General features: G+C 43.3%; 1 protein-coding gene across 2 annotated transcripts in view; it reads right to left on the bottom strand.

Moving 5' to 3' along the window:
• Positions 1-2883, bottom strand: part of PLOD2 (procollagen-lysine,2-oxoglutarate 5-dioxygenase 2) — a 77414-nt gene extending 74531 nt beyond the window's left edge. For both annotated transcript variants that reach the window (XM_067555677.1, XM_067555761.1), the window contains exon 1: positions 2478-2883. In XM_067555677.1, coding sequence (XP_067411778.1) covers positions 2478-2592 — 115 coding nt within the window. In that variant the 5' untranslated portion in view covers positions 2593-2883. The remainder of the gene's footprint in view (positions 1-2477) is intronic.
• Positions 2884-22169: the final 19286 nt, after the last annotated feature.

Raw genomic sequence — 22169 nt, 5'->3', positions numbered from 1 at the left:
AATGGAGATGTGTCAAGTTCTATTTCTCACTGAACAGCAAAACACACTTAATAGAAGGCAATGAATTGTGCACAAAATAACTCAGGAAAAATCACCAATAGCTAGAACTGGAGCCTGCAGCTAACAAACCTTGCTGTATGTCCAGGATCAAGAAACTCAGGGAGCAGCTTCCAAGTCAGCAGAGTCTGTTATTCAGTACAGATTTTCTTAATATTCATGTTTGCCAGAACCCACTTTTTAAAAGTGACAGTCTCCATAATGCAAATAAATGTTTTCTATTAGTATTGTTCAAAACTAATAGATCAATCCTACTTCACAGAGGTATCACCAGAATTAAATTAATGTAACCCTCCTCCCTCCAAACAAGTTAAACATTCTGTTAGCTGTTAGACTATGCTATGATCTATCCCTTAAATCTTGAGACCCTACTTCTAACACCCACCTTAACTCACTTGTTTCCCTCACTTAATACAAATAAGATATACACCACAGTTTGAAAAGGTGTTTTATATGAAGTGTAGTTGGAATGGAATGGAATGCAAGGAGTTTGCTGTAAATTGATTCACTGTGCTGAGTAATAAAAACAGCAGCACACACACCCCTCTAACAGACTGCAATGAACTCTGAACAGAGAAACTTTGAAGGAAATCACTACAGGGGCTAATGCCAGACTGGCAAGCTAACAAGGCCAGCACTGTCCATATAAGGAAGCTAGAGATGAGCAGTTTCACACGTCTACAGTCTGGTATACCTCAACATAGGATTTTGTTACATGAGTTATTACTCGAGCTCCTGACAACAGCTTTACCGGACGCGCTCTACTCAAATGGGGTGAGATTTACAAGATTCACTCCTCAAACGAAAGTTTTCCTCTGCAGGCTAAGAGCGAATTTAACCAGACATTAAAATAACCTTATTATTGCTTTGAACTTGACAAGATTCTAAGTTACTTTTATCACCATGTGAAATCGATCTAGCAAGATAGGATACCTTTCCCGTACAAGATGCAGTTAGAAATGGGCATTAGGTTCAACATCACAGCAGAATTGTGACAAATGGCTCCTGAGTACAGACAAACCTGTCTGACCTCTCTTTCAGCTGGTTTTGGGCATAAGTTCTTTTGTTGTTTTACTCACTAAGGCAGGGGTTCTCAAACTGGAGGGTCGTGACCCCTCAGGGGGTTGCACGGTTATTATGGGGGGGGGGGATCATGAGCTGTCATCCCCTGTGCATGTGGTAAGGAGTCATGGTATAGGCGGAGTCATCACTTTGGGGGGGGGGTTCTTCACAGCCTGAAATATTTTCAAAGGGGGGTCCCAGCAAAAAAGAAGTTTGAGAACCTCTGCACTAAGGATTGAATTTCTAGCTGCACTCCAGCTTCTTGGAACATTACAAGAATCAAGCAGCAGAAGGCGAACAAGCTTTGGAGTGAAAGGCTGGGAGCGCAGGTCTCCAATTCATTAGGTTTCCGCTAGGAGAAGACTCTTACATAGAAGCTAAGTAGCGAAGCTTCACTGGAAGTAAATGACTAAATTTGGGTCGTCTGTGACTGGCGCCATCTGCTCTTCCAGGAGGGGCTAGAAAATATGTGCCCCTCAACACCTTGTCCTGGCTCTCAGGCTATTCATGGGGGAGAGAAGGAAGACTGATTACTTAACAGGGAAGAGACAGGGGCAAATCTCTTCCCCCCCATAGGGGAAAGATCCTGGCTTTGAATTTTAGCTTCTCAGCCAGTGTAAGTCTGTCTTTGTGTGGTTTGCCTTACGATTTGCTAAATACATTAGGACCCGTTTACCGGCTTCCTAGTCAACAACTTGAAGATCTTTGTATAGTTCCTCCCCAGCAGGAATTTCATGATCAATAGGTAATCATGGTCATGCACCATGAAAATGAGTTACTCCCCCCCCCCCCAAAAAAAAAAAAAAAAACCCAAACCCCTCTCTCTGTTTCAGAGGTGTAAATACATTTCCATTTAAAAAACGGCCCCTGTTTCAGCACACAAGTCACCCGAGAGCCAGGAGGAGGTTCAGCTTTCAGGTGGAAGTTGCCCAGGGCAGTGCGCGGAACAGAACACGCGAACAACCGAGTCCCCTGCCTGAGACTCGCAAGCCCCAAGCCAGAGCTGGCGCTGCTCCTCCGTCCTGGAGAGAGCGGCAGCTGCCCGAGAGCAGGGCTTGGCGCCAAGCCGGGAGAAGCAAACCCCGGAGTGAGTTTTAAACCAGGGCTACAAAATAAACCAAAAGCTGCCATCCTGGGGGTGGGGGAGGGGACAGCTCACTTCTCCCCGGGCCAGGGAAGGCGATTTCGCGTCTCGCTGAAACAAGCCCACGGCCAGACGCAGGCTCCTCGCAAAGGAGACCTGGGGCGGGCGGTTTCCCCGTGTTTTTTGCAGTGGGTCCGTCCGTGAAGGAATGAATGGAGCCCCGACCGCCCCCGAAGCGCACGAGGAGGTGCCCCGCGCGCAGCCCACTGCTCACCTGCGGGCAAGGGGGGCCGCGCTGTCTCCGCTGCCCGGCACGGCGGCGCGAGCGGGAGAGCCAGAGCCAGCAGGAAGAGGAGGCTGGGGGGCTGCCGGCGGCCGTTCAGCGCCATCTTCACCCCTCCAGCGGCGGGTCGCGCATCCAGCAGCGGCTCCCAGCCCAGGCTTCTTCGCCCCAGCCAGCGGCGCCTCCCGCGGGGTCCGGCCGTTTGCCCTGCTGCAGCCCGTCACTCCCCCCAGCACCATGGGAGGCGCCGGGTTCGGCAGAGAAGGGGGTGCGGCGGCCCGGGAGTGGGACGGGCAAGTTTCCACTGCTGAGCGATTGGGGGAGGGGGCAGCGAAGCCCTCGTGGCGAGCGATCAGTCTCCACCCGCGGCTGCAAGGGCTGGCTGGGGACAGCCCACCCGACCCGACCCGACCCGTCTCCTGCTCCGCTCGGGGCACTAGACAAAGGGCGGCCCTAGGGCGGGCGGGGGCTTTATGAGCTTAGCGGCCGTGGGAGGGTCCGGGCAGCCGGCAGACCCCCGGCAGGGGAAACGGGAGCCGCCGCCGCCGCTCCTGCAGCAGCGACCCTGCGATTGGCTGCGGGGCTGGCGGGGGGTGTCTGCCGCACAGAACCGGCTCCAGAGCCTGGGAAACAGCGGAAGGGGCCTTGCCTCCAGCCGGTTCGTGGGAAGCCTCCGCACATGCCCTCGGCAGAGCGAAGCCGCTTCGCCTGCAATGCCCCGGCGGCGGCCCAGAGTCGGGCTGGAGCAGAGCGCAGAGCGATCAGACGGGGCCAGTAATGGGAAGGGGGAGAAAGACGAGACAATGGGCCAAAACCTCCCTGGGTGCAAGTGAGCCTCGCTCCCTTGCTCTGGGCTGAGCTGGGCACAGGTGCTGGAACAGGGCTGGTGTCATTGCACCTGGCTTGAAGTGGTTTCCATCATGTACATCATTTACAGTTTGGCTCAATGTGCAAATTGTGGTGCTGGAAGGAGGGGTAGATAGGAGGTTGGGGGGAGGTGATAAATCAAGTGCCATAGCTGTAGCTGACTCACAGTGCAGGAGAGGCTGGCAGCGGAGCAGGGTAAGTTGCCATGCATAGCTCTTTGTTAGCAGCAGAGCCCTTTGCTAGTTCAGGTGCTTCTGAAGTGAAGTGTGTATATGTGTTGTTTTATCCTGGAGCTGGACTTACGTGTTCAGGAACATTATGTAAGGGATGTGGTGCTGACTAGGTGCCTATATAAATCCAATATTCTGTATAATTAATATAAAATTACTGACATGCACCTTTGGCTTTTATTTGGTTCCTCCATAACATTGCCCTCATTTTAAGCGGTGAAATTTACACTTTGTTCAGTTCTCCTTTATTATTAATTTATTTGAAAAAGAAAGCGTGCTAATGCAATCATACCTCTAGGAATTTTTTCTTCAGATATATATATATATAAATATATATATAAAATGAAAAGCAGGGCGATAATCACAAAGCATTGTTATCTGACAGCTGCTATTTTGAATAATCTATCATGTCCATCGTTTCTGGCAGAATTAACATGCATTGATGGATAGTCCATGCATTGATGGGCTGATATTGGGTAGTCAGACTTGGATAGAATCTTCCTCTTGCTTTCAGCTGCTCTCTTCAGTGCTGTTAGGGCACGAGTCACGTGGAGATCTTAGGCACCTAACTGCCACCTCACTGGAGCAGAGGAAGTGGAACCTGTTGTCTCCCATCTCCCAACAAAGTTCACTAACCCTTGGGCCATAGCATCATCATCTTTATTCGCTCTGACCCAATGAATATGTAATTGTTTATAGACTGTGTAACAGGAGAGACCTATCCCAGAATATACCAGAGCCATGGGGTTGGGCCTTCGTGGAGCTGGGAGACCCACGTTCATATCCCTTCACTGCATCAGTCAGAGGGGAAATTGACTGCAGGTCCCCACATCCTGGGTGAGTGCCCTAACCACAGGGTCAAGGTTATAAGAGAATCAATGGCAGCACCAGCTCTTCCTCCTACACTGTTCATTAAAAACGCCTGACCTGGTTTAGGTGCCTACCTCCAGGAGAGGGTTCATGGCTGCGAATCCAGAATGCAGATAGGAACCTAGGTAGTACAAGGGGCCTACCATCAATCAAATGTAAGCCCTGCCCCACTGACCTTTAAGCCCTGTCCCCTGACCCTTAAACCCGCCCCTGTCACTAGAAGTCCCGCCCCATCCGGTCACCTGATATCCAGTCCTGCCCCAGGTTATGACTTCTGGGTCAAGATGGCCACCTGACTGGAAGTGGGTGGTGTGACGCCTCTGAGTATGCGACCCACCCCCTCTCCACCAATAGGAGAGGGTTTTGCTCCCGTGGGACAACCCAGAGAGTGGGATTGGCCCAGAGAGGGCACAGGGAGGAGTGGGGCAACCCCTCCGCCACTCGGAGGGGGCTTAGGCCATCCCAGAAGGGAAAGGTGCACCACTCAGGATAGGGTGGAATCTCTGGGGCTCGATGATTAACCTAACTTAATCCTTTTGGATTTCTTATAAATAGTCTGCTTCCTAAGTAGGCTCCTGTAACTTTTTGTGCGGATCAGACGGTCCATATAATGCTCTAAACAGGCATCCTCTGGTTTGGTCATTTTCTTTGAAACACTGCCAGGGTCTTGACCGAATTGCACAGCATTTACCTTGTGCTAAATGTTCTTGAGTTAAGCAGAGACATTGCATAACAAAACTTATGGCAATTACAGAGTTTAATAAACTCTTAAAACATAGTTCAGCACACAGGTCCTGAAGCTTGCAGTTTATATCCTCAGAAGTCCAAGTCACACAGTCATGGTGCCGTTGGCCTGGAGTGTCTATGACACAACCCTCACAATCTTTATAAGAAATCCAAAAGGATTAAGTTAGAGAATGGTGAGGGGCCCTACACGCGATATCAAGCTTGTTTCAAGAGATACTTTTATTTGCAGGTAACAATCTGCCAGGGTCTTTTCCTTTGGCCTGGCCCGCCGATGACTCCATGGGGATGGACAACGCGAGGCCGTCCGGCTCGTCGGGCTGCCTCACGGTCGCTCGGGTTTCAGGGTCCAGCATGTCGAACAAAGGCTGAGCCAAAGGGCCGTCCTCAGAATTGTTGCTGATGTAGCGCTTTCCACGCAGGGATGCCAAGGCCTTAGGAGCCAAAACAAATTCCGAAGGCCTCACAGGAGTGGTGAAGGTGTCCATGTTCTTCTGTTGGCGTTTTTCCACGAACTGTGAACCACGTGGTCTGGAAAACAAGACACTTTAAAGGCCCTGAGACTTCGGGGCAGCACTGCTGCCTGACCAACCATCGAGCCCCAGAGATTCCACCCCATCCCAATTGGTTCACCTTTCCCTTCTGGGATGGCCTAAGCCCCCTCCGATTGGCGAAGGGGTTGCCCCACTCCTTCCCGTGCCCTCTCTGGGCCAATCCCGCTCTCAGCATGAAACGCACGCCGATTGGCAGAGGGGTACCCCATCCCGCCTCATGCACTTTCTGGGCCAATCCTGCTCTCGGGGCAGTCCCATGGGAGCGAAAACCTCTCCTATTGGTGGAGAGCGGGTGGGAGGCATTCTCGGAGGGATTGCACCACCCACTTCCAGTCATGTGGCCATCTGGGGTCCAATCCCGCTCTCAGGGCAGTCCTGTGGGGGCGAAGCCCTCTCCTACTGGTGGGGAGCAGGTGGGCAGTGCTCTCAGAGGGGTCACACCACTAACTTCCAGTCAGGTAGCCATCTTGACCCGGAAGTCATAACCTGGGGTGGGACCAGATGTCAGGTGACTGGATGGGGCGGGACTTCCAGTGACAGAGGGGTGGGTCTTAATGGTCAAGGGGGCGGGGCTGACATTTGATTGACGGGAGGCGCTCCGTACTACTTTTGTAAATCCCTGCAAAGGCAGGATTTATACTACACCTTCTCCTCAGTGTGCTAATTTAGATGGCTCTAAACTCAGCATGCTGGCTTTTGTGAATCCCATCTTTGGTGTCTCACTCTCCCTCTGCATTCTTTAAGGGGCTGAAACGGGGTTTTGAATTCTGCTAGGCAGCAGGGCACGTAAATGAAAAGCACTGCAATGCTAAGTAGTTCAGCACTTAAGCCCCTTTGTGAATCCCACCCTTAAGACTAATTTTTAATGTCTGAATATTTTTGATAATATTGAATGGATAGTTTAAAATAACTTATATCCAATAAAATAGCAAACAAATGAGGAGTCTAAACCAACTCCTTGTTCAAAATTATGTCAGTCCTTTTCCTTAAATCCCTGGCTGTTACACAGTGCTGTTCATCCATAGAGCTGAAAGATGTTAAGTATTGTCTTCTTAGCATATTGAGTTTCTTGCTGAAAGTTGAATTCCTTTGCAAGCTGTAACATATTAAACCAGCCCATCAAGTCTGCCAAATGAAGATATTGGACCAGACCCTCAGAACGACTACTTTGATGACTATTTAAGTTCAAAGACTTTCTATAGAAATACATTAAGTTTAAAAGACTATTTTGAGAACAGAAAACTTTTATATCTGACATGAGGATGTTTAGATTTATTGGAAGAAGAATTTGAATTCCTATTAAACCCTGATGGAGCTGAAGAAATCTCCCAGAAAAACTGACTAAATAGAAGAAAGAGTTAAAAGGCTAACTTCAGTGATGTTCTGAGAATTTCCCACCCCAGGGAACAAAGACAATAAGATGTGTGTATACTCTATATGCATTAAACAGAATACATATTCTTGAGCTGAGGATGTTACTAAGGCAATCCCAGGAAGGCGTTAAGCCAATGAAAGGATGACAGCATAGGTGCTGGCAGACACCCACCCTGACTTGAAGTAGTAACAACACAAATACAAGGTTTCTGCCTTTAGTACCCCCACTATAAAAATTGTTCCAGCACCACTGAATGACATAGGTAAATTGTGAGTCTAGCCACATCCCTGAAAGAGATATTTTCCTCCTTCCATGAAGTTACAGGAAAGAGAAGGGTCTCTGAGCTGAGAAAGCAAGCCAGCAGCACTCTGCTCCCATCCCTCAATTTTGCAGCATGTATCACAGCCCAGCCTGTTCATTTCACCTCTGCAACCAAACAGCAGCTTTCAAATGAAGTCTGCTAAGAAGAAAACTGACACCTAGCACCATCAGCAAAAAGCAACCTTCCAATTTAGATGACGGCACAAAGACTTCAACATGGATTGGTGAGATGGAAGTTACTAATGTACTGCCAAAACAATTAAAATCACTTTGTTCTGTTAAACACCAAATTGCTTATACCATGTGTTCCTGAAAGGGAGACTTGATGTAATATTAGTAAACAAAGAGAAATAGTCAGATTTCCTTTGGATTTAAGATTCTTAACATTCATTAATTTGCTTGTCTCAAGACCGCTACTTGAATGACTTCTTTCAAGTAACCGATTTAAATAAATACTTTCTTTAGTTTCTTAGGACTTCATTAAGATTACTCACCTTTACCCTTTATAAACTGTTTAGGTTATCCATAAGAAACCAAACAGGACATGCCTGCCCTTTTATGAAATTATTTTGCCCATCTATAAACAGTTTTAGTAATCTGTGGTACACTAAAACAGGACTCACTAATTTAGGGAAATAAAATACTTTGGTTTCCATTTACCCAGAGAACAGTGCCAACATTAGAAGCAGGCCCACTCTGAAAGGTGTAATCTCTGGGCTGGTTTACATTAGAAAAATAGATTTTTGCCCGAGTGATGGGTCAAAAAATCCACACCTCTGAGTGATGTCGTTAAGCTGACCAAAATGCTGGTGTAGAGCAAGCTGGTGTGGAGATTTATCTACCACCTCTTTGTGGGGTGGCAGTAGATTGACTACAGCAATGGGAGGACCCCTTCTATTGTTGTAGTAGGTGTAGATGTAGCCTCTGTTAAAACCTCTGAGAGTGGCATACAGAAAAAATCGTAACTGAAGTCCCCATTGTTTGTTTATTTTTTGTTCAATATTTTCTTTTACTTAAAAACGTAATGATAGCTAATAATTGAGCAGGAGAGACTTCTCAGTTTCCTGCAGCTTCCCTCTATCTCTTTGGGAGGGGTGGCAGGATTTATAAAGTCCCCTCTGTCAGAATGCCTTGCACTACAACTGGCTTTACTACCAACTCCATGACACTGAGGGAAGTGGGTGAAGAGTTCCAGCTTCTCTTACATTTTGACTAAAGTCTACAAGACGCTAAACAGAATCATCAGCCTGCATGTCTCCTGCAAATCTTCAAGTTCCATCTCAAAACTCTTCTATTAACAAGAGCCCCTGTCTCACAGAGTCACCTTTTCCAGAAACCCTTGAAATGTGGTAGTGCTGGCCCCAGAGGCATCCCTCACTAGCTGTAAAGGTTTGATGCGTCCTTTACACAGTAATAAAGCACAGAAGAAGGAAATAATGTCTGTGGAAAACAGCTCTAAAGAGCTGTCATCGGTTCACCCACAAGAGTGTCCAAAGAAGAGAAAACATCTCATGATGACAAGCTACTTTAAAACCCACATATCACCCAACTGCTAGGAAGATTCTTTTAGCAGATGGCAAATTTGTCATGTTTGGCAGAAGTCAATAGGTCTGTTTTGTCTGGTGATATGTGAATCATCCCTCATGCACCTTCAGCAGCAGCAATCAGTGGCTTTTATAGATGACAGAATTCATTCTTCTCCCTTTCCATCCCACCACACCCCTTCAGTTTCTTCTCCACGTAAAGGGAAACATTTTTTTTTTAATTTGTTATATATGGTCCTAAGATATCACTGGCCGGCTCAAAGTCATTGGAAGTCTCGAATTTATGGTTTTGTCTGCATACAATTACCTACTTGTTCTAAAGTTCCAGAGGGGTAGCCATGTTAGTCTGTATATAGCAAAAACAACGAGAGTCCTGTAGCACTTTAAAGACTAACAAATTTCTGCAGGCATAAGTTTTCATGGGCTGCATCTGATGAAGTGGGTTGCAGCCCACGAAAGCTTATGCCTGCAGAAATTTGTTAGTCTTTAAAGTGCTACAAGACTCTCGTTGTTTCTACTTGTTCTAGTTTATTACAGAAACATTACAACTTAGTATGCATTTATTTTTGGATCCTTGATTAATAATGCTACTTACAGTTAAAGTCAAGTTGGTTATCCCAATTTACAAATCATTTCCCGTGTGATAACTGAAAATAAGACAAACTCATTTTAAATTATATAATGAGTTGATGCATATTAAGACTTATATGGGCCAAAAGAAGTACAGTAAGAGCTGAAACTATTAATTCTTGATTTTAAGAATAAGGCAAGTAATAGTCTGATATAATAAAAAGTTTTAAAAAAATCTCTCTTCAGTCCAAAGAAAAAATAAAGATTTTTCAAAAAATATTTCATTCAGGTGCTGACATTTTTAGCCAATTTCTGCATAAGCCTGCAAAACACATTACATGACCCGTACTAAAGAAACGGAAAGCTATATTTTGCAATAAAACTAAAAATAGTACCAATAGGATTTCAAAGGCATAGCAAACAGAACATGGCATTAGAAGACGCATCATGTTTGCATGCCTCAGTTACTTAAGGGTTTTTTTAAGTATTTGATATTTTAGTCCTAATAGTAAATTATCTGCAAGACCTCTCATTTTAAAGGAATCACTTTAACCATTGCTATAATTATACTCTAGTCTTCTGAATATAGTTTTTCTTTGCTTACCACCCTTCAATTTTATCTTTAACTTCAATCAGAATTTCTCTTAATTGTTGCATTGCCCTACAATTGTTGTTAGAGACATGATCCTGCCAGGTGCTGAGCATCTCCTGAGAGGTGCTGAGCATCTCCTGAGAGGTGCTGAGCATCCTCATCTACTATTGAAGTTGAGTCCTCGGCTGAAGATGGAGGTGCTCAGGACCTCACAGGATCTGGATCTTAGTGTACTGCTTGGGCTACATGTATAGCTCTCCGCAAATCACCTTATAAATATTTACTTTGTTTCTCAATGTTATTTATAATCATAGTTATAATAAGCAGTCTTTAGGAACAAAAGATTAATGGTGTTGGCAAGCAATGCCAAGGTGTAATTAGCTGTAGTCCCATAATTATTCAAAAGAGCCAAAGAATGGGAACAATTACAAGGGGAGGTATTTTCCTTTACTCAGTTCTGGAGCCTGTGGACTAAAATGTCAGTGGTGGTAAAAGGTAGTGTTAGGTTTTCTTTACTGGTCCTTCTTTTGGTATGAAACACATGGCTTCTCTCATCTATAGCTTCCAATGGAAGTTTTGCCAGTGACTTCAATAAGTGAAGGATCAAACCTGAAAAGGAAAAATTCTATTGACCACAATGCTGATTTGGCCTGAAACCAGAACCCCTTACCTCTGTCCTAAATCAAATCCAGATCCGAATAACCTTCCTTGCCCACATCTATTCCACACAGAAGCCTGAGCACCTTGTTTTGTGCCCTTAAAATACATTCATGCTACTGGGATATACATATCTGATAATTAAACCAGGGTGCCTAATCCTGAAAAGCACGAAGCACCTTCAACTCCACTGCATTGTAAAATGCTTAGAGATCCTCAAATGAAAGGTGTTCAAGCAGATTATTATTATTTATTAATTCAAAGCCTTTCCTCTGTATAGCACTGGGAAGGTAGAAAAGAGTATAGTGGAAAAGGAACAGACATTCAGAGAAAGCTAGTTGAGGTGATTAAAAATCCAGGTCTCTTGGACCCCTGCTGGGGGGGATTAATAGGAGTTTGTGGACAAAGTTGTTTACCAAGCAGTCTGAAAGTAAGAGGCTGTGTTGGTTTTGTATGTCTGTCAATAAACCATCCTAAGGTAATAAAAAATGTTCCTCTGAAGCAAGCATGTGGTACTAAGCAGACTGAGTGATGTCGCATATATTTAACCAGTGGAGAGGAGTGGGTATGTGTGCATTTTACATCTGTTCACCCTCAAGCAAGAGATAATGCCTAATTCTTAGTCATCCCAGAAAGCTGGCAGAGATCCCACTGTTGACAGAGGTGGAGGCAAACCTTTCAGAATGAGGAAACTTCCTCCCACAGGCCTTGCTCCAGAATAAGGCAGCCTCATTCACATTCTCATCTGGGAATGTCTTCGGCTCCCAGCCTGAATTTTGTTCCCTTCCCCAGCTCTGAAATGTTTATGGTCAGATTGGTCTGACTTCATTCTCTCCAGTTTACTTAGACAAAACACATCCATGCTGCTGTCTGACAATTAAGGAATGTGCTACTGGTTCTTGCCAGAGTGTGAGAAGCTGTCGCTTGTTCATAGTGAGTGGCTGCTCACACCAGTCCCACTGCCTGTTTTCCCTATAGTGCCTAAAGAAGGCATCCCAATCTGCCTTTGAATCATCTCTTTCCAGAATTAATGGAGCAAGTAAACCTAGACAAAAAAGTGAGGCACTTTAAGAAGAAGGTTTCTTCTCTATCACCTAAAATCTAGCAAGGAAATTTGGACACACTTTTCTCCAAGCCTCTAGCAAGCATCATGGGTCTCTGTAATAGAAGATGACCATGGAAAAGGTGAGGAGAGACAAGAGCCGTACGTAGTCTGTCTAGTTTAATGCCTCTGTGACAGGGCAGGGTACTGCTCCGATCTCTTTTTAAGTTACAAACAGCTTGGAGGCCTTCTTCTGGTAAGTACCTCATGTAGTTTATTTCAGTGTCTTTCCCCATCACCTTTACAGACTTGTGCAACCCCTTATTTACACTAACATACAATCCTTATCTCTCTTGGCCAAGGGGGAGAGGGGGAAGAGAAGAGATCTTTCCCCCTGGAAGATCCCTCTAGGCTCTGAGTGTGAAAGCCTCTGCAATTCCTTCCTGTGTCTTTTCTATCTTCCACCTGATTGGCTAATCAGCCTCTTCCTTCTCCTCAGCCCATCCCAATCCACGAGTTAGATACAGCTCTTCTTAACCAGGTCTGTTCTGATTAATTAGAGTTGCAATGACAAGAGTACTGGATCAGCAGTGACTGTTGCCCAGCACACTGTCACAGGGGGCCAATATTTCATGCTTGCCTGTTTTTCCACAAGAAAATGTTTACAGTGAGGGATTCGGCATCCAATGGAAATCACAGGGAGTCTAAACTGTGGAGGGAATTGGAGTTGGAGTTAAAGTGGATTTTTAAAATATGTTTACTCAGAATTGTAATGTTTTGCACAAAGTGGACCATGACTGAGATGCATTCAGAGCTTTTTATGACTGAATCAGTAAGAGAATATTTTCCATCATTAGGGACTTTAGGAATTGAATTGCTAGTTTTGTTACCATGGTTAAAAAAAAAAAAGAAGAAAAAGAAAAAAAACCCAATACACACACAGCATACACCACTATGTTGATATCATGGGGAGAGAACTTTAAAAGCTATCATTTTTCACTTGGGCATAAAGGAATGCTGAGGAGAACTGTACTCAGATCCATTTTAGGTAGGAAGTCTTCTTTGCAAACCATGGGCCTCACATCTGAGCCCATGTATTCCACATAAATTAGTAGTACAGCAGCACCGAAGCCAATGGAGAAACATCAGTGTGAGAGTGGGATGAGAGCAGGATCAAGCCTTATAACTTTTACATCTTTGATACCAATAATGTGAAATGGCTGGCACAGGCAGCTCTAAATCACTGTAATGGTTTTAGATTTCAGATAGGGCAGTAGCCTCAGCACATCCGGAGACTGAGGAAGTGGAGTTTATTCAGATATCCTGAATGTTTATTTTCCTTCCCACTTCTCAAGCCAGTGAATAAAAGCATGCAAATATTTCCTTCTTTAGAACCAGGGCAGTAGCTTGAACTCTGCTTATTTGGGAGGTGTGTGGATGGTGCAGGGTTTGAACAGAAAACACAGTTCTAATCCTTCTGATGCCCACTTCAGTCAGGAAAGGAAGTGAACATTTTAGTGCTTCCCAGACGGTGACTGAGCCTGACAGCTGCTGCAAGGAGTGACAGGCAGCCTAAGAACCTCCACTAATGCCTGCAGAGCAGCTGCTTTCAGAGGATTGGGACAGTTGGATTTTTTAAATAAACATGTCACCCAGAATCAAAGCGTGTTTTACCTTTGCCAGGACACCAAAGCAGGGAAGATGAGAGAGTGATAAATACATAGACATTAGGAATCTGTTTTTCAGCTTGAAAGTAAAGGTCTCAGCCACAGATTTCAGTAATCTGTCCTCCCTTTCACTTGATCTTTTCAAGAAGGTGAGGTCTCTAGGTTAGGTAACTCTGATGGACTTGTGCAGCTCGGCCAACTGAAGTACCTAGTCCACTTTAGCAGTATTTCCATGAGCAGTGACCTTATTGCTCACATTCCAAAGACCTTTTGTCTAGATGGTAGGGGGGAGTTCCAAACCATCCAAATTGCCTGGTCCAATTCCAGACAGCCCAACGCTGAGAAGATTAAGCCAAATTGTCAGAGACACTAGAAAGCCTTTGTAATTTTGTCACATTGCCCAGGCTTGAAGTCAACCCCTTCCATTATATTTCAATGTATGTGGTATTCAGCAAAAATGTCTTCCAGATTGAAAGTATGTAGATAATGGTCCTCGCTACCTCTCTGAGATCTCTCTCATGATGCTTTACCTTCAGATTGTGAAAACAGGAAACAGGAGTTTAAGACCAAGCTAGCAGCTTTCCTATTATATTAGATTATATTGGCTTATAGCCTTGATCTGTGATCAAGGAAAAAGGATTTTCATTGGCTGTTGACTGATGGAGCTGTATGTCTCTGTGTGTCTGAAAAGCAGTAGAAATATCACAGAAGGACAGAGAGAGATGGCAGAAAGCCAAGGACACAGCCAGAACAAGCACAAGGAACATGGACCTGAGGCAAAAGCCTATAGAGAGAGCTTTTAGGCTAAGTGCTGACTGGAAAAGGCTTGGAACTGCGAGCAAAGAAATTGTCTTCTCCTGTTTAACTTCTGCTGTTTTCAGGGAGCGAGAACTTTATACATTCTTTGTAAATAAGCAGGACTGGGTCAAAGAAATACCTGACTCCAACATCAGGTTCTCCTTCTAACCAAAACAACCTGATAAACACCAAATTTTAGCCACCTGCTCTGGTCAAAAAAGGGGTAGCACTACATTTGAATTACATTTTAATGGAGTTCTGCAATATACATGGAAAGAAATCAGGGAAAAACATTCTCCTAGCACCTATGTCTGACTCTGCATGCAGTGGCCTAGTTTATTATCACCTTTTGTAAATCCCTCAATTATGGGAAAGTCTCTTTATTAGATTAGGATATAACTCCATTATGTGAGCCAGTTTTAGAAGGACAATATTCCTGAAATCAGAATTCTCTTGCTGCATTTGAAAGTGTATTCCTTTGTGTATTCATGGCAGTGACCAATATGGTGATTCTATAATGCTTCCCTATTTAGTAAGAAATGTCATTGTTTTACTAGATTTTGGTTTCCAAAGTGGTAGTTACACATCCCAGTTTTACAAAAAATGTTCTCTGAGACCAGAGCAAGGATAAATATATGTGGTATACTGGTCCTGTACTAATGCTTAGAAAGGTTTCTTAGTCCTCTCTGAAGTATTTCCACTAAAGTGTTTCTAAAAAGCCACCCTCACCAATCAAATCTTTCTTTATGCTCTTGCAATTTTCCCAATTCTCCCTTCTATTTTAAGATGATTTTGCTAGCTTATATTTAATGAACCACTAGAATTGGGTTCTAATCCTGCAAAGCAGTTAATCACTTAAATTTAATTAAGCATGAAAGTATTTCCATACAAGGCAATTGGACATGCTTAGATATATGTTTAAGTGCTTTGTTGGATCAGGGCCCTTGAGTTAAATGCATTCTGAAAGATTACAAGCCTTCAGATAATGTAACAGTAATGGATTTCCAGTTCTAGAAATAGTAGCCACTAAAGTCATTTTGGACTTGTAATATGTGGGAGAGACAAGGAAATACCATTATTTATTCTTGGTCTCAGTGCAAATCATACCTCTTTGACCTTGCTGTACAAAACAGCATGTAGCACATGAATAATAGTGATCCATTTTTAATGTGTCATGCACATCACCATGGGATAACAGCCTAAAATGAGATATAGAAGGTAATAAAATGATAATCTGAATTATGAAATTCTAATGTAAAATCTTCTGAGCTCCCAAGAATCCCAGAATTAGTCATATAAAGCGGTCATGAAATATTGGAACTTAAATTTGTCAGGGGTCACTCATCATAGTAATGATTTTGTAGCAGTGATCCAGTAGTCAATGGAGTCCCTGCAGGTCAACCTGTACCTCAGTGTCCTGTGGTCGGGAGGAGGGCACCCTGAACTGCAAATGTTCGACCCCTTCCTCTCTGGGTGAAGAGGCAGCTTTAAACCTGTACCCCCTAATAAGTCCAGCCCCTACTATTACTGTCAACAACCTCAGCCCACCCTTTTCTATTTTCCCAGGTCAAGCCTGGAATTTGGGATAAGGAGTAAAAACCACAGACCCACAAAGTTACAAGACACCAGAACACTTATTTGTAACTCCCTAATTGGGCCATGTCTCAAGTGGTGATGAAATCCAGTCCCAGCAGTGTTTGGTGATTTCCGGAGGAAGATGATAATCCTCCTGAAGACAAGACCAATCTATCACAAGAGAAAGTTCCTTCCTGAATCCCAGATATGATCATCAATAGAACCCTGTGCAACCAAGCACATGTTATACACAATCCAAGCCAACACTCCACAAATGCTGATCCACAACTTATTAGCCCATTTCAGGCACAGCTGGCAAACCCAAACTTGTTGATGGATGATCTTCCAAGTTAGGGTGGGAGAATGGGAAAGTTCTTATTGGTCTAACAGGAGATAGCTGGTAAGTGCTGCTCTTCATTCTTTCATCTCCTTTCCTCATGCCAGTCCCCATTACATGGTCTTTAAATTATCCAATGGTGGACCCACTTGCAGTGTACCAAAATAAGCCTGTTCTGCTGAGCAATTAGAGAGGTCCTCCAGTCATCCTTGGCATCAAGATGGAAGATGTCATAACTCATGTGCCTATGGCAAGTAAGGAGGCAGGATTTTCTGTGGCTAATCAGAAAATAAATACATAAATCCAGGCAATCAGAAAATTAAGCATAAGATTGTGATCCTCCAACGCAATAGGATTAGACATGTGTCTGTAGAGTTTAATATAAATTTCCATAAACAAATGCTGTGCATCTGAACTCTGCTACACGTAGGCCATACAGTCACTTTTTCCATTTCAACTCTTTCCCCCTGCAGTCATTGGGTTTGTCATTTGGACCTGACTCACTTCTAGAGTGAGCCTGAAAAATGAAGTAGAGTGATGAAAAAGCAGCTGCTTAAAAAGCCAAATTATTTTCAGCCAGGATTCCAGGGGCCTCAAATAGGGCATGTTCATTTTTATTAAAAAGGAATCTGTACTTCCCATTTAGCCTTCTGTGTAGGGCTGTCTTTTAAATGAGAATGTGTATGTTCTTCATCTCTTGAAGAAAGTGAAATTTTTGCTGCCCTTGTAATTTTACTGGTTCTCCTTCGCGGATTGCTTTTGATATGGTGCAGGCAGGGTGTAGATAGGAATTTGCTTTACACTCACTTTTCAAGTTGTTTTTCCTTTTTCTTTCAGCCCCAGAGAAACCCAACCTTTGTCCTGGGGAATTTCTTTAGAGAAGAGTCACACAAGTCACTTGTTGCCCAGTCACTTGCAGGAAAGACAGATTCTGATTTTGTTTATATGTCTAGTAAGCCTCTAGTCACAGCAAATGCCTGGATAGCTAAATTGGATCAGGCCCTCCCTCCCCCTGTGGATGAAACCCCATGTGAATTGTTAGTTTGTTGTTAATAGGAGGGCGATTGTGTGTAGATTAATCCTCCAGCTCCACAAAAGCCCCAGTCTCTGATCTCCATAGTTTGGTACTCCACAGTAGGTGCAGCATGGCTGGGAAGAAAGAGGGTTTTGGCACCTTGGCGAAAAGCAGCTTTGAAACAACTAATGTAGATAATATAAAGATCGGTAGGTATATAATAAATAGATAGATGAAGGGGTGGCGGTAGAAGCTGGGGATGCCCATTCCCCCTCCAAACCCGGAAGGGAATTCTTGTGGGGGCGGATCAGTACTGACCCTGCCAACATTAATAAGCTTAGACTGCTCCTCCATCTATGCATACACTCACTGAAGTGGGAGTTTGTGCCCCACTATTTGGTGGGAAAGCCATGCCGTCATAGAGCAAAGGGGCTGTGGGAGCACTGTGAAGGAAACAGCTTCTGCACAACCATCCTGGCCTTCAGCAGATGATGGATATTGGGACTTCCATGAGTAGGAGGACTACCCTTTGTCCACTCCATGGTTGCCAGGGTAAGTATATCCTGCCTTTGATGGGATGATTCCAAGAAACATTTGGAGTTTTCTTGCCCTTCCACACAGATTTTTCTAGTTTAGGGCACATGATTTGGCTCTTCCATTGCATGCTTCTCAGACCTGTAAAGTGAAAGTGCCCCATATTGGTACACTGATCTTCAGACTCGAGAAAGACAAGTGTCAGGAGCAAAAGAAGACTGTTTTCTGACAGTTGCTAACATAAGCTCATCAAAACCAACATTAGCTACAGCTTCACACAAAACAGGAATCTCCAGGAGAGCAAAATGTCTGTTTTAAACTAATAAAATACCTTAGTGAATTCAGATAAGTTGTTTAGATATTGTATGATAAATCAAGGGGGAAAAAACTCACGGACAAAGCTATAAAAGTTTTCTGATTTGACAAGAGTTTAACATCTTCACAACTCTACTTGGTTATTTTTTTCCCCTTCCATTTAATTGGCACGTTGTGTTTTAGAGGATAATTTAGCTAATGAATTTGACCAGTGCATTAGGTAAGCAATAAAACAGAACAAAGGGTATGGTAATGACACATATCTATATGCCTTGGAAGCACTGTGAGGTATATGATGAGCAATGCAGGTTGCCTGCAGCACAAGTTTGGGTATCATGTAATCCAGACTGACAAAACTTTACTCACCTGGGACAAGGTCATTTAAAAAAACAAACAAACAGGCAAGTTAGTTTTAAATTATCATTATGGTAGGAGAGGGACAAGTGGATTTTATGCCAAAGATGATAAACTTATGAAAATTTTGCAAAATTGGTGTAATCAGATTGCTTTTGTAACTTACATTTTAAATCTTGATGCTTAAAAAATAGTTTGTTTTAAAATAAGGACACACCCATCTATAAGTCAGGAGTTTTTAGTTTAAAAAAAAGAGTACAGTTGGCAAAGCTAGTTTTTAAATTGGTACCTGTAAATTTTAGCAGATAAGGCCCAATTCTGTGAGGTGTTGAATGCCACCTGCAAGGTGCTAAATGCCCTCAACCACCATTCTGTACCTTAGAGGAGGTACTCAGCATATTGCAGAATTGAGTCTACAATAACAGAGTGTTATTCGTTCCCCCCCCCACCCCCTATTTTCTTGGGAACAGTGTTCAGAAAAAAATTTGTTTTAAGGCCTAATACAATTCCCACTGATTTCAGTGGGCTTTGGATCAATCAGACTCTTAAAGTCAACTATATATTTAATAAACCTTTATCTTATTTTCACCTTTCCAACAGAGTTGAGCAAATAATTTTAGTGAAATTTTTGAACAATTTAACTTGTTTTCTGTTTGCAACTTGTCTATTAACAAACTATTATTTTTCTCAGTTCTACCTGATATTAAAAATTATTGGTGAATAACTTATTTTGAATAGTTACTGACCCTGTAGTAGATCCCTGTGCAAGTAGCTGGCTGGAAGAATTTGATATTCATAATCGAGAAAGTGTTGATTAGTTTTGACTGCACACTTGGGTCTCAGTATTGTTCTGTTCTTGTTGTGGGCCATCATAACTCTTATAAGCACATTACTGAGTGAATATGCACATTTATGGTTTCATAATTTGCTTTTCACTAGTTTTCGCCAATATTTGCTTTTTGTGCAACCGTTCCTCTGTTAAGCTTATTGATAAGAATATCTTTGGAAGTAAATGCTAAAAGGGACCACATACAGTCCAAGCAAATTTAGTAGGTTTATGTCAAGGACTATTCTCTCTCCCCACTCGCTCTCCCCAGCCCTCTCAAAAAAAAAAGTTCAGATATTTGATCAACTCATCTCTTCATGGAAAAAATAAAACAAAAACAAAAAAATCTAAAAAGGTGAGCTCTTATTGATTTCAGCTGCTGGATTCCACTTCCAGTACTTGGCACAGCTGCTCTTGGTCTTTCCACAGTTTATTCAGTGTAAAAGGAGGATCAGATACAGTGAACCCTTGTCTGTGTCCAACTACTTTGCTAGACTTGCTTTCCTGCATCCTCCCTCCCCGCATCCTCCCTCCTTAGTTTTGGCAGTCAGCAGAATATGAACATAAACACAGTGATTGTAGACGGTAAGGCCCACACTTCCACGTATGCACTAATCCTGGCTGTTGAAGAGTGAGAAGTTACTTCTTGGTGAAGCAGGAAAATATTGCATCTTATTTATTACGCATTACTGTGTTTATTACAACAAGAAAGAAGGTAGCGAGGTAAAGTCTCCTGTTACTCTTGTACAAATCCTTTTATAATCAGTTCTTAGCAATGGAGCTGGTTGCATGGGTGTAACAGAGGCCAGAGCTGACTTCAACTGTTAGCTTGCAGTTCTGTTGTGAATTTTCATGAAATTTACAGTATTTAGAATTCACTTTATTTAAACTCTTTAGGCCAAATGCTGCTGTTATTTACACTGGTGTAAATCCAGAGTATCCCAGGTAAAATCAATTAACTATTCCAGATTTACAAAAGTTTTAATGATGTCAGAGTTTGATCTGAAAAACCGAGACAAATGAAAGAGTTCAGATTCTGAACTGAAATCTGTCCCATTGATGTCAATAGCATTTCAGTGGGACTGGGATTTGTCACAGATAACTGGAGAAAGGATATAAAAAAGATGTAAATAATAGTGGGCCAAATTCAGCAATGATGGTATATTAAGTGTGCAGGCTCCACATTTGGGTTAAACGAGCCAGAAAATAAGCCAAATTCATAAGTAGTGGTGTAAGGTAGTACAAGTTGTAAGGCATATGTAAGGTTTTTACATCATTCAAACTGTAAATAGTCATTATATGCAGTGTTGTTATAGCCGTGTGGGTCCCAGGATATTAAAGAGACAAAGTGGATAATATCTTTTTTGGTCCAATAAAATATATTACAATTCCCACCTTGTCTCTCTAAATAGTCACTGGCATGCAGGAGTTTAAACTGTCACAAGAGATGATGTATTGTAGTGCCACAGCATGTGTATCAGGGCTTGAACTGCAATCTGCTATCTATGCAATGCACAGTTATGTATACCCTCATGATACCAGTCAAATACTCATGTAAGGCCGCACCCTCGGGCCCTTAAAGTGGTTAGTGTTTCCCAATGGCACTGCTGGGTTAGGAGATTATATTTAGGACATTTAAATTTATGCCCTGCTTTGTTTTTATTCTACTTCTCATGGACAGTTTTAATTGTAGCTTTCACCATAAACCTCAGCTTCTAAGGTTTGTTTGGGAGTTTCCATCTATAGCATTTGCCACCCGCTCCTTGAGGCACTCCAGTAATGAACATTTGCATGGATGTTATATTCTATGTGCATAATACCCTCATTTGTACAGTCCTATGGCAGCTTAGCAACATTTGCCCACTTACCTTTGAAATAAGCCTTTGTTCTTGCTCCTTACCCTATGCCTTTACCCTGCAACCTTCATGAACCCATCGCAATCTAGTGACTGATGTAGGGGCTTTTACCTCATATCCTCTCTGTTGCCAATAGAGCATGGAAAAGGGGGTGTGGTTAAGGTCTGTTCTTTAAAGCAGATTTCAGGCATAGGGGAGTGGCACATACTAGGGTCAGGGCAGCGTAAAGGAAGTTTTAAACCATCTTTGTGTACAATGCCCTGGCTTGCACTCTGCACATTTCTCTGCACATTTGAGGATATATCCCTTAGGTTGACTGTTTGTTATAGAATAAATTGCAACGACTAGGGGAAAACACTAGTTTGTTGAACTGCCATAAGATGGCCTAATTTGATAACTAGGTGAGCTAAAGGTTAAACCTTCAGTGTAGGTCAGTGGATGAGACTTGATGGGAAATATGGGATGGAATCCCAGGCTCCCCTGTGAACAGCTTTTCCTGCTGCACCATCTCCTTCTAGCCAAGTTGCTTATTTTTGCACATGCACTAAAGTCCAATATACTAAAGTAAACTGTAAATTAAAGTATACTGCTTTACTATCTATATCTTCCTATGTTCAGTGGCCTAAGTTCATCTGATCATAAAATCGTAGAAGATTAGGGTTGGAAGGGACCTCAGGAGGTCAACTAGTCCACCCCCTACTCAAAGCAGGACCAACCCCAACTAAACCATCCCAGTCCAGGGCTTTGATAAGCCACAGCTTAAAAACCTCTAAGGATGGAGATTCCACCACCTCCCTAAGTAACCCATTCCAGTGCTTCACCACCCTCCTGGTGAAAATCTTTTTCCTAATATCCAATCTAGACCTCCCCCACTGCAACTTGAGACCATTGCTCCTTGTTCTGTCATCTGCCACCACTGAGGACAGCCTAATTCCATCCTCCCTAGAACACCCCTTCAGGTAGTTGAAGACCACTATCAAATCCCCCCTCACTCTTCTCTTCTGCAGACTGAACAAGCCTAGTTCCCTCAGCCGCTCCTC

The sequence above is a fragment of the Emydura macquarii genome, unplaced genomic scaffold (assembly GCF_026122565.2).
Source record: "Emydura macquarii macquarii isolate MOO-44397 ecotype Brisbane River unplaced genomic scaffold, CSIRO-AGI_Emac_v2 contig_18, whole genome shotgun sequence".
NCBI lineage: Eukaryota > Metazoa > Chordata > Testudines > Chelidae > Emydura > Emydura macquarii.
This window is presented reverse-complemented; position numbering and strand designations above follow the sequence as displayed.